This window comes from Felis catus, chromosome B1, assembly GCF_018350175.1.
Source record: "Felis catus isolate Fca126 chromosome B1, F.catus_Fca126_mat1.0, whole genome shotgun sequence".
NCBI classification, from domain to species: Eukaryota; Metazoa; Chordata; class Mammalia; order Carnivora; family Felidae; genus Felis; species Felis catus.
In genome coordinates, this window is record NC_058371.1 from 172,700,727 (window position 1) to 172,719,141 (window position 18,415).

Genomic DNA, 18,415 nt, shown 5'->3' on the forward strand with positions numbered 1-18,415 from the left:
GCTGCAGCAGCCTGCTCCCCGGCTGCCAGAGGGCAGCTTATGAGCTGCTCGCTCCCAAGCACCACGATGCTCGGGCAGCGCCACGTGAGGGCTGCCCCAGCCTCGTTGCTCAAAGCTGTAGCTGGGGTGCCCCCAGGCTGACCCGAAGGCAGTGTGAGGGCAGGAAGGGACCTATCTGTCTTGTTGACAGCTATAGGTGATTGGTAGCTATTTGTTGAAAGAATGACTGAATGAACAAACGAATGGTGGAAGAGACCTGGGACAACACTGTATTTATGACCTTGAGTGTTGTTATGCTTAGCACTGCAACTCTAATAATACCCAGGGCACCCTTTTCTGTCCACAGAGTCATAGTGCTGAGCAAGCAGAACTAGTCTCGTGGGTCATACACTACCTGATGTAACTACACTGTATCTCTTGGGAAATTTCCCAAGGTTTCCGAGGACACCTGTTGGTCCTATACTACTTCTTAACGGTATATCTTCCCTCCAGAATGGGAGCTACCTAAGGACAGACATGGTATATGTTTTTGCTCATTCCTGAATCCAGAGCATCCAACACAGTGGCCGGGAACATAATAGGTACTAAACTGAGTATTTATTAAATAAACAGTTTGGTGGTAAACTATACCATATAGAATAATATATAGATCACATATATACCATCAAATAAAAATAAATTAATGTCATTGAGGGTCAATAAAAAAGATTAAAAAAATTTTTTTTAATGTTTATTTATTTTTGAGAGAGACAGAGACAGACTGCGAGCAGGGGTGGGGCAGAGAGAGAGGGAAACACAGAATCCGAAGCAGGCTCCAGGCTCTGAGCTGCCAGCACAGAGCCCGACACAGGGCTCGAACTTACGAACCACAAGGTCATGACCTGAGCCGGTCAGATGCTTAACCCACTGAGCCACCCAGGTGCCCCAATAAAAACGATTTTTTACAAGTTATAATCTTACCTCTTTTTCTCATTTATATGTATGAATTGAAACCATATTTAAATTTTCTAAGTGCTAAAGAATTGATTCTACAATGGGTTTACCACCAGTTCGGGGGAGAATAAAAGCATCATTAATCTGGCCTGATTACATGATCTCAAAACCCTCTGAGTAGAAAATCCTCTGGTTTGTGTCAGTGGGGAAAGGCATTACCTTCAGGGAGAACTAAGCCATGTGAGAAAAACTGTATCTAATACTTGTGTGCATGTGCCCTTTGCTGTTTTATAGACAAAATGGCTAATTAGCAGCTCGTGAAGACAGCCGGAGTAACTTGTATGTCTTTGTTTAAAACATTTGGCTTGATCAGTTTATCATCACCCAAGTTCATATATTCTCAGGGGAGAGACAGATTCATGAACAAAATAGAGAGGTAAAACATATGTGTCAGGTGGAAAGTTTTATGAAGTATAAACCAAGGAAGAGGAATGGGGGTGGCTGGCGGTCGGGAAGTGAGAGGGCACCTGAGAAGGTGCCATTTGAGTAATGACAGAGGAGGAGACGGTGAGCAACACCAGATGGGGCACAGGAAGAGATCTCCAGGCAGAGACACCACCAACACAAAGTCCAAGAAGGAGTGTGCCCGGCTTGCGCAGGGACAGCAAGGAGGCCAGGGTGGCTGCAGCAGGGGCAGGGAGGTGTGTACCTTGGCGGGAGAGAGAGAGAGAGAGAGAGAGAGAGAGAGAGAGAGATGGCTGTCTTTGTTCAGGATGAAGCTGACACAAGCATCATTATAACCCGAAGAGGTAAGCGCACTGATTGAGAAGGCTTTTACAGCACCAAATCTTGCCCTGAGAGGGGTATTAAGAAGGCTTCCTGGAGGAGGTGATTACCTGAACCTAGTCTTCAACCTAATGCCTTCTCATTAGCTACTTGCAAGAAAGGAGAGATGAAGGGCTAGGGAGACAGAGACAAAGCTGAGATTCTCTCTCTCTGCTGGGCAGGGGTCTTGGTCTCACCCTCCCTACGTAGGCAAAGTAAGAGGGGCAGACACACATCTGTGCAGCATCAGCAAGGGCTCATTGCCAAACTGCCTGGTTCTTCTCACTTCTTGTTCTGTGTGAGGCAATGATGCAGGGAAGTTAGAGCCCTGGACTTAGTTGTGGAAGGCATGGGTTCTACCCCAGCTCCTGCATTTAGAGAATATATGGCCTGGGGCTAGTCATGGGTCTTCTTGGCTTCCATACCCTCCTCTAAATTTAGATAAAAAAACCCATCCATCTCTGCTGTAGCACTGTTGTAAAGATCAAATAATGTAACAAATGTGAAAGTATTTGTAAACACTAAAATTTTATCAGCTATGTTGTTATGTGCTACAAAGATAGAAACATAGGGAGATTGGGGTGTTTGGGTGGCTTAGTCGGTTGAATATCCAACCTCGATTTTGGCTCGGGTCATGATTCCATGGATCATGGGATCAAGCCCTGCATTGGGCTCTGTGCAGACAGCACAGTGCCTGCTTGGGATTCTCTTTCTCCCTCTCTCTCTGCCCCTCCCCTGCTCTCTCTCTCTCTCAAAATAAATAAATAAACATTAAAAAAAAACATAGGGAGATTAAAAATATTTGGGAGTCATCAATGCTAAATTAGGATGCAAATACTTTGTGTAGCTCCACTTTTTTTTTTTTTTTTTTTTTTTTTTTAGAAGCAGGCTCCACACCTAGCATGGAGCCCAGTGCGGGGCTTAAACTCACGACACTGAGATTAAGACCTGAGCTGAGATCAAGAGTCAAATGCTTAACCCACTGAGCCACCCAGGTACCCCTCTCCAGCTTTTAAATGTGCATTTGTTCTATACAACAGAAAAAGATACCAATAACTTTTAGCAGATATCTTAGGGGAAAAAAGCCACAGAGAAAAATGGAAGTAGAGAAAAACAGAAGTAGATAAAAACAGATGATCAATACTGTTGCAACAAAGAATATCTATTACTACAACTCTTGGTTCGTACATGTGGTCAAGATCTTCACTGAAGCGATAAAAATAGAAAATGGCCTTTTAGAACCTCTTCACGACAGTGGTAAACCAAATTAGAGACCTATAGTAGTGTGATAAAATTACACACTGCTGGGAAAGACAATCATGCAAATCATTAGCCAATATTATCAAAGGCAGAGGAGCCTGATGTTGAGTTTAGCTGAAAACGACAATTTGTTATATTTTCCAAGACTTGCAAATAAATTATTTACATGTTAAGGGGACTTTAGGAATGTAAATGCTTACAAGAAAAAAAAAATGGATGCAAATGCTCTGGTTTCTCTCAGAGTGTTCCTGGCTCGTCCGCTCACCCCCACTGATGAGATAACTCTTTACAGCTTTTAGATAATCTGTCCACCTCTATGGAGTTGTCATGCTCCATCATAACTGGATTGATTTAATGGCAACCCCGCTACTCTTTTCTCCCAGTTTTTCTTTACATGTTTTACATTTATCTATTAAATTAATTAAAATAGTGTTTTGATAATCTGGAGATGCCCTTTGGGAAAATGGATGTATTATGGGCGGTAATAGGGTTCTGTCACTTAAGGAGAGAAAGTCTACCATTTCTTAAGCATGCTGTCCAGGACTTCAATTTTTGTTTTTTGTTTTTGTCATATGAAAAAAGCCCAATTTACTAAAGCTCTGTATTGACTGAAACACATCATATATGGTAGCATTAACAGTATTAACCGTATTGAACCAAGGTTCCTCTCTAAGAAATTACCCTAGTTGGGGATGCAGGGCTGCTTTAAGTTGCACTGGCAACAGTACTGACATTAGGGGAAATCTGGGATCTTCTTTTTGTCGTTCTCAATGACTCCTCCATTAGGATCAAGGTCTACCTTAGGCATCACGAAACCAAAGAGAAATAATCTGGATCTTTCTGGTGATTGTTACTCTGGAAAACAGGCATCCCTATTGGTTCATCTTGGGCCCATAATACCATGTGTGTGAACTTTGATAGCTAGTGTCTTAGTTTCTCATTATTAAAACAAAGACAAGGCTGTCATTCTATGTGACTTTTGTAGAAACACACAAATCTCAAAAACATTCTTCTCCAACAGTCTCTTTGATATTGACTTTTCTATTGTTCTGTATAACTGAGTCTTCTATTTTGATGCAATGAGCATAAACCTCATTAAACTGAAGGCACATAAGGTCTCTATGAAGGACTAAAGTGGGAGATGGTATTGAAATAAGTTTGCAAATGCCTAGAATAATCTTGCCCTGAGCAACGAGGCTGAAGCGCTTGGCTCTCATGCTTGAGCCTTGATTAAAGGTAGGTAACACACCTGGGCTCTTTGATGGGTACGAAGGCACATGATCGCTATGCTGTGTGGGTAATAACAAATACAATCATAAATAAAAGCTACAATTGATTGTACCTTTACTATTGTCCCGGCATTGTTTTAGCACTTTAAATAACAATACCAGCTAATGTTTTTGAGCAGTTCTGTGTGCCAGGCTCTGTAATAAATATTTTTACATATATTCTCTAACTTGAGCCTCACAACAGCCCTTGGGAATCTGTATAATTGTCTCCATTTAGCAGGTGAAGATAACGAGTTTCAGAAAGGTTACCTAACTTGTTCAAGGCCATGCAGCCAGTAAATGGCGGAAATGTTTCAAATGGGACCTTGAGAGAGTCCCAGGAGAAGTCAGCCTGTGTGGCCATGGTTGTCTGTTAGCATAACCTGAACAACTGTGGTTGCAGTGCTAGGTGATGACCTCAGTAAGAAATTACTCTCAGGCGGTGCCTGGGTGGCTCAGCTGGTTAAGTGTCCGACTCTTGATTTCAGCTCAAGTAATGATAGGGTTGTGAGATTGAGCCCCACGTTGGGCTCTATGCTCATCTCTCCCTCTCTCTCTCTCTCTCTGCCCCTCCAAAATAAATAAATTCTTAAAAAAAGAAAGAAAGAAAGAAAAGAAAAATACAAGAAGAAATCCATGAAAAGCCCTGCCCACTGCATGCAGATACGAAATTAGATATCAGAGCATAAACTCCAGTCATCAGGGCCCTGCTCAGGGCACTGCGTTCTTGGTCCATGTGACCATTCGCGTTTACTGTGCGCCGTGATGTGTCAGGAACTGTGCTGCCCACCAGAGGAATGAAGATGCGTCAGTCAGGAGTTCCCGCCCTACAGATCAATGTGACCAGCTCCTGTAACAAGAGCAGATGTACAGAGTGTTCTGGAAGCGAGGAGGAGGGGCACTTGCATTAAATCATTCCCTGTTCAAAGGGCTGCGTTTATTAACAGCCGTTTCTGAAGGATCATACCAACACTTTGTTTTGCTGTTTAACCGGTTATTTTCCTTTACCTTGTTCTTCTTGATTCTCTTCATTCTCCAATTCTTTGGCTGCAAAGATGTCTTTAATGGAAATTAGGTCGTTTTTTAAGAGTTCCAGCTTCTCTCCATCAAGCGATGTTAAAAATGACTGAACCTGAGAACAGAAATAGGTCAGCGTAACTGTCATCTTTTCTTCTCGTTAGTCACATTTACACAGGACCGTCCCCAGTTCTCCCAGGACTCAGGCGATTGGTGGTGTGTGTGTGGGGGGGGGGGGGGGGGGGCGGCGGGGGGTAATGCCAGGTTGAACGCTGGATTTACTGCCTATGAACCTTGCAACTTTGGGTGAGTTACATAAGCTCCCTGGGCCTCAGCTTTTACAACTTTAAAGGGAGAGCCACACTTCATTGTGATCCTTTGTGACGTAAATGAAATAGTGACCGTGAAGTATGAGACACAGGTGCAAAAGGCAGAAGCTAAGTAAATTGTGGTGGCAGCTCTTGTAGCCAGGTGGTTAAAAACACACGTGTTGTCAACTCTGAATTCAAAGATGAGCCCCGTGGGGCGCCTGGGTGGCTCAGTCAGTTAATCGACTGACTCCTGATCTCGGCTCAGGTCATGATCTCAAGGTCATGGGATTGAGCCCCACATTGGGCTCTGTGCTCCGCGCTGAGCATGGAGGCTGCTTAAGATTCTCTTTCTCCCTCTGTCCCTTCCCTGCTTGCTCTCACTCTTAAAACAAACAAACAAACAAACAAATATGAATCCCTCACTTATGAATTGTGTGACCTGCGATAATTTATTTAACCTTTCCATGTCTTTCCTTCCTTATCTGTAAAATGGGTTCTAATAGCATCTCCCTTGTAAGGTTGTTTTGAGGGTTAAAACTTACAGTGACAGTCAAGAAATTACATATATGTCATGTATGTTAACATAAAAGAATATTAACATATGTATATATAATACACATACATATAAACAAACACATAAAGAAATGTTTTACATATACAGATATACATACATTATTACTTGCCAGATGTGGGTTATACACCAGGGCTACAAAAACACATGAGACACATTTTTCTTCTCAGAGATCTTGCAGTCTAGAGGAGGAAAGCCCAGGCTAACCGCTAACGGCCATGACAGATGTGAATGGAGGGGCAGTGGGGCACCAGGGAGGCGACTTCAGTCCCACTTGGGGAGACAAGAGGGTGGGCAGGGAGACTTCACAGAGGATGATGCTTGAGCTGACAACTTCCCTGTTCATTGTCTTCAGAGCCCCTCTTTTGAAACTGACCGCGGTAAACACTTAAAAATTATTTGCACACATGGCCAGCCATCCTCTGTGAATCTGAAGACTGATTTGAACTTTCAAAATGGCCATAGTGCATGGAAAAACCATACAAAAAATGACATAAGACTGTAAAGTAGTAAAGTTTTCATTCTGCAGGTCAAACACTTGCTCTGGAGCCAGAACCAGCAGAGGAGCCGCAACGCCCCCTGGAATATGTTTTCGTATTCATTATGGTTGTAGATTCACACATCAGGGTAAGCGAGAGGGTTAGAGAGGGCATCAGGGATGCCAGGAAAACATTTTCCTAGAAGTTGTCATGTATATCAGGAGGACACAATGCAATGGCAAGGAGCTCCGGAAGGAAGCGTGGCAGGAAGGCATCCACACAAACCCATCAGTCGTGGAGTTCAGCAGGTGGAGGCAAACGCACCCTGCGTGATGGCTGCCCCCACGTCCTTTGGCTCTGACCTTTTAAGAGCTTCTTTTCAGCTCAGATATTCATGATTAGGTCTCAGGGTCCTAGATAGGCCCACATCAGATTCCTACAATTCAGATGTATTTTTAAACAGCAGTTTTCAAAGAGTAAAATAAAAGAGGTAATTATTGAATAAATGTGCTTGAGCACAACACTTAGTGAAAATGTGGGGCATTATGGTTTCCTCATGTCTTCTGGAGGGGAGCCATCCTCTGGGAGGGAATGCACTGGGGTTGTATGCCTTGGGCATCCTTTGGAAAGGATTCTTTTTAGCAAAGGAATCTATTGTCAGCATCTTTCTACTACAGTATCTCTTTTGCTTCCTCCTAGTTCATTCCATTATGCCAAGGTGATGAGCATTGAATCTTTATTTCAATCCAATAATAAATAATCATGCACTCCTCAATAAATATTCATAGAATGCTGACTATATGCTTGGCATTCTGCTAAGTGTTGATGGGAACACAAGGGTAGACAGTCTGCCTTGTAAATCTTTTCCCTGAGAGGGAGTATAGAGTGCCATTTTGAAGATTCTTGCTTACTGTTCTTGTGAGCTCTTGTGTATAATAGCAATTAAAATGATTAGTTTTTTTCATAAGGTTTATAGTATACCACATTGTCATGCCTGTTGCCATCCTAGAGTCAATCTAGTAGAGTAGTAATGATAATAATTCCTTATATTTCCATATAACGTGTCTATGTTTTAGCCAATAGCAAGGTCAGCAGAGGTGATGTGTATCATTTTCAGGTCAAGGCTCTTAAAAAATGGGAGTGTACCTTCTACACCTTTCTGTCCTTGTGCTGGTGGGATAAAGACAACAAAGAGGGCCTAGAAGATGGTGAAATCCAATGCTCTAGACTCAGACACAAGGGAGTCCACAGGGCCAAAGGGATGTGCCCACCCAGAGCCCACACTCCTTCTGCCAAACCACTCTCTAGGTACTAAAGTCGCTAAAGTTTCCCTCCCTCAGCCTGTATGGATCTCTACTCAGGATGTGCTCCTTATGGCAGGACCATCCACTGGAGGGTGCACCCCTAGGTCTAAGAGGTGGCTGTTAGCAGTGGCGTGGATGGAACTTGAACTAGGGTATCCTCACATGTACCTATAAAGCCCTTGAAGTGAGAGATAGCTGGAAATAAAGACAGGAGAGCAGGCAGGAGGGTAGTATGGAAATGTGAGGAGTGTGAGAAGTCTGAATGGGAACCAGGCCTTCAAAGTCATTATAAAAGTGTATTTGTTAGGGTAGGATGACAGAATATATATATTTTTTAACAGTTTGTTTCAAAACTCCTTTAACTTCCAAGAATTTGGTGTGTAGAGGAGGTCTAGTTAAATTTGAATGATGAATATTTTCTCAGTGTAAGTGTGTGTCTCAAATATTGCAGAGGACATATTTACGTTAAAAAAGTATTCATTGTTGGGGCGCCTGGGTGGCTCAGTCGGTTAAGCGTCTGACTTCAGCTCAGGTCATGATCTCACCATTTGTGAGTTCGAGCTCTGCATCAGGCTCTGTGCTGACAGCTCAGAGCCTGGAGACCTCTTCGGCTTCTGTGTCTCCCTCTCTCTCTATCCCTCCCCTGCTCATACTCTGTGTGTGTGTGTGTGTGTGTGTGTCTCTCTCAAAAATAAACATTAAAAACATTTTAAAAAGAAGTATTCATTGTTTATTAAAAGTTAAAGCTTATCTTGTCATCCTGTATTTTTATTTGCTAGTAATTATTTATTTGCTATTTTTATTTGCTAAATCTGACAACCCCAGTAAGGATCTCCATTTGTATTCTTGCCTGAGGCAGGTGAACATCAGGACGGATCTAGTGGAGCCATGAGATGGACAGAGCGTGGCTCCTGAACCCTTAATTCAGGAAAGCTGCCTGATGACCAGGCACTCCCATCTTGGACGGTTCTAGAATGAGGATAACGCCTACTGATTTGACCCATATATTTTTAGGACTTTTTTTTTATAGCACCCAGTAACGCATTACTAATCCAAGAAAAAGTTCTGCATTCCCTACTATGCATCTATAAAAATCTCTAGGCTGGGGGAACAAAAGCAGAGCTTGTAGAACAGTGTGTAAACAGAGGGAAATGCATCCCTCCAGGGACCAAACCTCCTTCCTAGCAACGTCAGTCGTTTGGGGCTCTTTTCTAAGGACCTGGGACTCTTTCACAGCTGAAAGCTGCAATGGAACTCTCCAGAATGGAATCTCTCTACCACTATGATAACTACAAGAGACCACACATCTGTGTTATGTTTTTCATTAAAACAACACACATACACACACATATAAGAATGCATGTAAAAATAAAATGTCATCAACCTTATATATGCATATACATAAACATGTATAAAAAGGCAGCTAACATTTATTGAGTACTTATTATCTATTCAGCAAGCTGCAACTGGCTTCACATGGATTATCTCACTTAATTCTTTAATGCTGCTATGAGGTAGGTTTTATTATTAATCCCATTTCACAGATAAGGAGATTGAGGTAAGATGGGTCCAAAATCATACAGCTACTGAGTGGTATTTGATCACGTAATGTCTGACTTGAAGCCCAGCTTTTATAGGGAAAGATTTGTGATTCAGTGGAAAACTACATTTTCGAGAGCACACGTTACCAGGTTATCTGATTCTGGGTTTACGGGAGCAACTTCACAACTCTATGGATTGCACGAGCTGAGAGCAGTGCAAAATAATTCTAGTCTATAGACGTATGAATAGATTCTGTCCAGCAGAGGAACAGCCTCACCTCCTGTGGTTTATGACCATTTGCACACTGGTTTCAAAATTGCTTTACTCCACGTAAATATGTGTGTTGGTTTTTCCGCTGAACCAATTATAATATCTGCTTGGTTCTTTCATTTAATTAAGAGGCTAAATAAATTCTTTAATTCATGTTCATTTTGTAACTGTATATGAGGCATGATTTTGTTCTTAAAAAAATTACCCCCTTTAACAGTTTAACCACAAGACTGTTCCTGATGGCTCATGGATAACAACAATAAAAAAGAAATAAACACAGAAAAGTGACACATAACTCAATCATCTGGAAGGAGGGGGATTTCCATCCTGTTTGGTTCTTGGTTGCCTCTTATAGGGCAGAGGCCATGTTTCCTGGCTTAGGTGGGCATCAAGAATGTCTGTATCTCCTCCAAGTGCAAACATGGAGGACATGGCCGAGAGAGAGTCAAGAATCACTCCTCTACTGTAAGGCTCACTTCCAAGTTCCTCTTGCCATCAGGGGGCCTGCTTGTCCCCAGTGAACGTCACTGAGATGAGCTATGGCCCCTCCCAGGACGTTCAGCAGGTGCTACCCTGTGGCTCCGCCAGAAAAACACCCCAAAGTACAATCACCCTGACACCAGGCAAAAGAGCTGTATATATAACTAAGTGAATTAATAGTTTTAAAGCACTTAGAATAGTGACTATATAAGTATCATATGAGTATTTGCTAAATAACTACCCTCCCCCACCCCCCATGTAGATCCTTTTAAAAAAAATCCCCAAACCCTGCTGATTTCTACTGTTTCTATTTTGTTTCTTGAGATCACAGTGATGGGGATGTGAGTGTACAGGGCTATCAGGTAATTCCCAGGTTTCCATTCCGGAACATTCCCAGATAGAACTTTTTTTTTTTTTTAATGTTTATTTATTTTTGAGAGAGAGAGACAGAGTGAGAGCAGGGTAGAGGTAGAGAGAGAGGGAGACACAGAATCTGAAGCAGGCTCCGGGCTCTGAACTGTCAGCACAGAGTCCAGCATGGGGTTTGAACTCATGAATGGTGAGATCATGACCTGAGCTGAAGACCAATGCTCAACCAACTGAGCCATCCAGGTGCCCCCCAAATAGACCTTTAACTCCCAGCAAGATAATCCTGCCTTTTGTGGCCCAAGCTTTTTAACGAATGGGTGAACACATCAATATTTAGCCCATAAAACTCTATTAAAACCCTGCAGTCTGGAAGAAACATCAGCTGCTTTGTTTTCATTGGGTGGATATGGCAATGTGGCCTAGTAGGGCTTCACTGGCCTGGGTACATCACCAAAAGGAAGCACAGCGCCAGGAGCCTGACAGGCAAGTTTCTGAGCAACCTTTGGCACCATGAAGTGTGGTAGTGATGACTCTTATTTTGCTGGCCCTCTTGGGGGCAGGGAGGGGTAATAGCTTAGCATAGGACAGAGAGGAAATAATATGGAGCATGAGGGGTCATCAGACTGTATCATATTTGTGACCCTTGCACACTACTAACAAGGCCCTAAACATGAGATATTTTAATGGCAGATTTTCCAGTTTCTCTCATGTATAAGAAAACAAATTAGTGAACATGGAATTTTATTTTATTTATTGTTATTATTATTATTATTTTTTTTTAGAGAGAGAGAGCATGAGCAGGGGGAGGGGCAGAGGGAGAAGAGAGAGAATCTTAAGCAGGCTCCACACTCAGCACAGAGCCTGACACGGGGCTCGATCTCATAACCCTGAGATCATGACCTGAGCTGAAATCAAGAGTAAGACGCTCAACAAACTGAGCCACCCAGGTGCCCCAGTGAACATGGTATTATACGTGAGCAGGGCTGACATACCTTGCTTTCACTTTCATTGGACAGAATTTCCAGGGCTTCCAGGTGTGACAAACCTTGATACTCATCAAACAGCATCCCGTAGTGTGCGGTCCTCTCGGCCGTGAGCTGCTGGGCCAACCTCTGCTTCTCTTTCTCCTTGGCTTCTCTTAACATCTGCAGAAATACACAGTGTTTGTGCCCTGGGTGTATGCTGGGACGCCTCATTTCCTGAATCAGGGGAGATAAGGGCTGGCTTTGTATTTGTGAAGAGTAGGTTTTAGTTACTTGGGAATTTCTAACACAATGATTCTTTGATTGATCCTACTGACAATTTTTACATAATATTCCACTTTGAGTTTTCCATGTTCGTTATATACATGAAAAGACAAAGCAAAAATTCTATGCCTGGGAACAGGATTGGAAAGAAGCACATCAGAAGCTGAAACGTGGTTTCCGCTGAAGTGTTCTCCGTGTGTGATTAATTTTCTTATTTTCTAAAATATCCAAATTATCTATAACGAGCAAATCGATGCACACCAGGAAAGTCTAATCTATTGTGATAGGGTTCACTGCAACTTCAGCACCCAGGCAGACCTCAAGGCAGTTATAAGCTGGTCTGCTTTGATCTGAGTTGCGTTATTTTAAAAAATTTTATGTGGGTGGCTATTAACCATCTTTGATGAACAATATTAATAAAATATAAACTCATAACATATTTCTCATCAGATACTAAGTATAAAGAAGGATATTAGCTTATTGATGCTGGAGAAGTAGGACTGTGAATGGAGTTCCTCTCCATGTTGATCATTTCTCTCCAGTTATTTTTTTTGTTGATTAAATAAAGAGAGCAAAGTGAACACCGAGTCCCTCAGTCACTCCCAATTTCCTGCACTTGCTTTCTGTGATTCTAAGCATCTTTTATTTGATTCCTCATTAAGTTTACTGGGCATTACGTTTATAGGGTTCTTTAGTATCAATGGAGAGCACCATAAACACAGTGGCCACCACAAATTCACAAGGGAAAGATCATGGAAGAACAGACCGTGGTTTTTAATGTGCATCAATAAAACAATCGACCCCATTTCTCCTTTTGGGTTCTTGAGGCGCTTAGCCAAAAACTCACTGGGCTGCAGACAGAATTCTCCCCTCTATCTGTCTTTAACATTAATATGTACAAGCTCTGAATTTTAAATTTTCAAAACAATCTCATCAAATTACCACTGGGGATTTAAAAAAAATTTTTAATGTTTATTTATTTTGAGAGAGAGAGAGAGAGAGAGAGAGAGAGAGAGAGAGAGAGAGAAAGAGAGAGAGAGAGAGAGAGAGAGAGAGAGACAGAGTATGAGTGGAGGAGGGGCAGAGGGAGTGGGAGACACAGATTCTGAAGTGGGCTTCAGGCTCTGAGTTGTCAGCACAGAGCCCGATGCGGGGCTCAAACTCATGGACTGTGAGATCATGACCTGAGCTGAAGTCGGACGCTCAACCGACTGAGCCACCCAGGCACCCTGAAATTCTCCATTTTAGAGGTATGTGAATTTCAGCCAAAGAAGCATAGTTAGCCAGTTTCTGGACTTGGTCACATTTCCCCCACATTATCACCTTCTTAACTAGAATGAAATTTATATCTATACATATATACTTATATATAGACACATATATAGGCTTATAGGTAGGTACATGTGTATATATAATATATAGTATGTATGTATGTATCTATATAAATTTTATATATAAGTCCTGTGGCAACAATATTCCTACACGCTCACCAAATACCCTTTCCGTCCTAGACACATAGCTGAACTATATTTCTCAGCCCCTTGAGTTGAATTAGGTAGACTCTGTGGAAGTTGTGGCCAAAGGAATGAGGGTAAAGTGACGTATATCACTTCCAGGGAGAAGTCCTAAAGTGTCCTACCTACCTGGCCCTCCCATATTCCTTCCCCTTCTATGAGGCTGGAAGTAAAGATTTTAGGACGACAGATCCACAAGATAATGGACTCAGAAAAGAGCTGTCTAGAGAGTCCCTGAACAGGGACATTCACGCTGCAGGAGCGAAAGTTAGATTTTTTTGCTCTTAGCCACGTCGATCCTTGGGGGTTGGTGTTTTAGTTTCATTTTCATTTTGCAACATCTGGTATTAATTATCTGATTAATACAAATGTATTTTCTTTTGCAGGATCGGTAGGCTGGTGGTTTAGATGATCCTGCCAAGTCCTGACCTGAGCTATAATATCAGAGTGGTTATATGAAGGTTACTCTGGAAGAGACCAGAGGAAATAGCTTAAAACAAAAGCTTTTCAGGAAATGCCACTAACATGATGTCAGTGATGGCTCCTTAGTGGCTTCCTAGTGTTGAGCCAGGAGAAGGTATGTTTGTCCTGCCTATGAAATTTATGAAATCTGGGGCTGTATCAGCTGCTCCTGATTTCAGGAAGGCAGAGACAGACCTGGCGTATCTGCCTGTTACAGAGGAAGGGACCAGGAGCATGTCCGCACTGTAGAGCATGAACTGGGCATGTGCCATCTGAGAAAGCAAGTTCACTATTAGGGTTTTATACTTGGAAAAGAAAATAAATATTACTTTTAAGTTCTTTAACTACTATCGGTAAGCAAAACACAGATTAAATTCTTTTTTTTTTTTTTAAAGTAAGCTCTACGTTCAACATGGGTCTTAAACCCATGACCTCAAGATCAAGAGTCGCATGCTCTACCGACTGTACAAGCCAGGTGCCCCACAGATTCAATTCTTCATATCGTATTTCCCAAGGAGGGTTGGAAAACTTTAAAACTTGAAGTGTGAGAAGAGAGGCCCATCCTTGCACATAGTAAGAGGACTGTAAATTAAAATTCCAATGAGATGCCATTTCCACCTATTATATTGACACATAGTAATACAACAACAATAACTACCGTTCCTGATGTTTGCTAAGAGTCTAGTACTCTTCCAACTCATTGAATCTTTACGTCAAAGCTATCAGTAGGTATTGATGTTGCACCCAGTGCACAGGCGAGTAAACCAGGGCACAGAAGAATTAAGTAACCTGCTCAAGGTCATGTGGCTAGAAAGTAGTAGAGCTGGAATACATACAATGATGCTTTCAACCGAATGCTTGTGTCCCCCCAAAATTCATTTTTTAAGTTTATTTATTTATTTTTGAGAGAGAGAGAAAGCGTGCGTGTGTGCAAAAGCACACAGTGGGGGAGGGGCAGAGAGAGAGAGGGAGACACAGAATCTGAAGAAGGCTCCAGGCTCCAAGCTATCAGTGCAGAGACTGACATGGGGCTCAAACTCACAGGACTGTAAGATCATGACCTGAGCTGAAGTTGGACACGACCAGCTGAGCCACCCCGGGCGCCCCGCTCCCCAAATTCATAGGTTGAGACCTAATCCCCAATGTGATGGTATTTGGAAGTAGGGCCTTTGGGAGGGGATTAGGTCATGAGGGTGGAGCCCTCATGAATAGGATTAGTGTCCTTATAAAAGAGCCCCCACAGGGCTTTTTGCCCCTTCTACCATGTGAAGACACAGCGAGAAGATGAGAAGATGGCTATCTATGAACCAGGAATGGGCCATCACCAGACACTGAAATCTGCCAGCACCTTGATCTTGGGCTTCCCAGCCTCCAGAACTATGAGAAATCAATGTTTGTAGCTTATAAGAAACCTAGTCTTATATTTTGTTGTAGCAGCCTGTGTGGACTAAGACAAATGGCAAAAATGTAATAATCTTCAAGAAATTATTAAGTGATTAAAGCAAGGTACAAATGGGTGTGGTTAGCATGCTACCATTTGTCTGCAAAAGTATATATGTATCTGTATCTCTGTCTATGTCTATACCCATATCTATAGCTATATGATAATTCTGACAGAATCCATAAGAAGCTGTTAACAGCGTTTGCTTCCCATGAGGAACCCAGTGGCTGGGGAACAGGTGCATTAGAAACTCAATTTTCATTCTCTACTGTCTTAGGTCATTTGAATTTAAATCACATGCTTTAAAATACCTATTAAAAAAGATAAATAAAAAGGTATTTACTTTACTGACTGAAAGAAAGGATGGCAAAAGTATATAATCCCACCTGAGATAAGGAAACGGTTCTCTCCATGAGTGTCTTGGTCCGCTTAAAGCCTGGGTCACTCTCCGCAAGGACATTCATGGTTTTCTTACCAATGAATTCCAGAGCGTCCAGACCGCCCGTTAAGACGCTTTTACCCTGCAGATGAGATAATCACATGAGATTAGCTTTTGCCTTTTGCAATTTCACAGCAGTCAGAAACTCGCAGAAGGCACTATGTGCAAATATTAAAATCAATATGAAGTCACAATTTTTTCTCATCAGGGATTTAACATCCACTTAATGCTGTTTTCTTTTCCTTGGAAGGACATATGGCATATAATTTGTAGGGCATACAATATTATTTAAAAAGGACGCTTAGGAAAAACCAAAGCATATTTGGGATTAATTTTTACTGGCTCTATGTGTATGAATAGAATACGTATCTAAGACATGAAATTAATAGGTGATCCCATTAGTGTTTTTGTTTGAAAGAATGTTAACCTGAGTAACAGAGTTGTTTGGAGCAGTCTATTAAAATGTCAAATACTCTTGCCAATTTAGCAAATTCTTTAATCTAGGGCCTTGGAGTATGGGACCCTCAGGCTGTTTCAGATGGCCCTTGCATACTTTCAGAAACTAGCAATAACTGCCTATAATTAGTATATTCATGAAATAAGACAGGTTGATTTCCATATACGGCTGCCTTTAGAAACTGTTCCATCATACAGTGATCCTGCAAATCCTCTTGTCAGCCATTGTTTTCCTTAAAAAAGAAAGATCAAAACAACCAAGATTTACTCACATAAACTGTTCATATAAATAGAACTGCTTACATTTCTTTACAGCTTCTGTTCATATACTCCAAATACACAACTGCAATTATACTATGCACACATCTGTGTTTTTTCTGCCTTACATGAACTATACACATTATATTTTATTAAGATATTATTGCCTGTGTACATTTTCCAATCTTCATAATTTTTGCTTCATTAGCAATATTAGACTTCGCTGAATTAATATACTTTAGTAGGCATTTCCATCTTGGATATTTAGACGCTGTTTTCAGATTTGGGGGCCATTCAATATTCACATCAGAAAACAGATTTTAACACACGTATATTGTGGAAGGACTATGGGATATCACAATTCATACTTTTGTATGATTTGATTTATGTCTTTTAATATTCTACGAGGGATTAGTTGAGTAGAGAATAAAATGGGAGAAAGAAGGACATGGAGACTTTGATTAAGGGCAAAGCTGGTGGGAGTGTCTGGAACTTGGGAAAAGAAAGTATCAGAAGGTAGAAGAGAACACAGAAAGGAATTGAGGGTGCTGAAGACAAACTCAGAGTGCCCTGCGCTGTCACTCAGGGAGACGATGAACTCATTTCTTATAACCAGGGATATGAAAGAGCTCCGCCCCATCCCCAACCCGAACCCCTCCACGTGTAGGCATACTGGGCATGTGTTGCTGTTTGACTCCTAAAACACATTTGCTGCTTCTCATTCAGCCTACTTAGTCTAGAGGGCCCTGAGTTGCAAAGAGGAGAGCACGCATTTTCTAATTCTGGCATGCTCTGACCCCAAAGTCCGGTAAGACGACTTCACATGTGTGTCCACAGCTTCCTCTTCTTCCCACATTGCACTGTACTCGCCTTTAAGGTGGCTCTGTCTTCCAGGATGTTGTGCCCCCTTGTTTGTCCACATATGCCCAGCATCTAGCATAGTTCCTGGCACACAGTGAGGGCTGATTACCTTTTTTTCTTTTAAGTTTTTTTTAATGTTTATTTTTGAGAGAGACAAAGCGTGAGCAAGGGAGGGGCAGAGAGAGAGAGAGAGAGAGAGAGAGAATCCCAAGCAGGCTCCAGACTCTGAGCTGTCAGCACAGAGCCTGACACAGGGATCGAACTCACCAACGGTGAGATCATGACCTGAGCCAAAGTCAGACGCTTAACCGACTGAGCCACCCAGGTGCCCCCACCTTTTTGTTTTTTAAATGAATGAATGAATAAATTGGACATCAACTATACTTCTAGAAAAAGTAGTTGGTTGGTTTTTACACAGCAGAAAAAAACCTTTTCTTCCTGACACTGAAGACCGGCTAGCTGTATCATCTCATCTGGGGTGCCTCCCCGCTTTTTCATTATTCATCAGTGTTTTGCTGCCAATAATAAGCTTCTTGAAGAGGCAGACAGGGATCTGGGGCAGGGGATAAACTTAGGGTTATTTAAGGAATGGGGAGAGTAGGAATGGGAGGTTAAGATGGGGGAAGAATGTTGGTCTTAGTTATCTGGAAACACTTCAGAAACGTCTCGGGATGTTGTTTCCAATTCCTTACCAGCATTTTTTTTTTTTTTTTTTTGGTATCTGAATGGCTTTATAATCTTCAAATTGAAGATTAAGAAACATAGACCTGGGGCGCCTGGGTGGCTCAGTCGGTTGGGCGACCGACTTCGGCTCAGGTCATGATCTCGCGGTCCGTGAGTTCGAGCCCTGCGTCGGGCTCTGTGCTGACAGCTCAGAGCCTGGAGCCTGTTTCGGATTCTGTGTCTCCCTCTCTCTGACCCTCCCCCATTCATGCTCTGTCTCTTCCTCTCTCAAAAATAAATAAACGTTAAAAAGAATTTTTTAAAAAAAGAAACATAGACCATCGAAGAAAACGAGCTGTCTCGGCTCTAAGAAAGAGCCCTCTCTCCTCCCCAGCCGGAGGCTGTCCTTGCAGCTGTTGGAAAGGACAGTGTTACAGCAGACTGA

At 42.2% G+C, this 18,415-nt stretch overlaps 1 protein-coding gene across 5 annotated transcripts in view; it reads right to left on the reverse strand.

The window, feature by feature from the left end:
- FAM114A1 (family with sequence similarity 114 member A1) overlaps positions 1 to 18,415 on the reverse strand; it is a 69,557-nt gene that overhangs the window by 15,419 nt on the left and 35,723 nt on the right. For all 5 annotated transcript variants that reach the window (XM_023253196.2, XM_019829634.2, XM_003985439.4 and 2 more), the window contains 3 exons: positions 15,680 to 15,814; positions 11,622 to 11,774; positions 5,295 to 5,418 (listed from right to left, as the gene is read on the reverse strand). In XM_023253196.2, the coding sequence (XP_023108964.2) occupies positions 5,295 to 5,418; positions 11,622 to 11,774; positions 15,680 to 15,814 (412 nt within the window). The remainder of the gene's footprint in view (positions 1 to 5,294; positions 5,419 to 11,621; positions 11,775 to 15,679; positions 15,815 to 18,415) is intronic.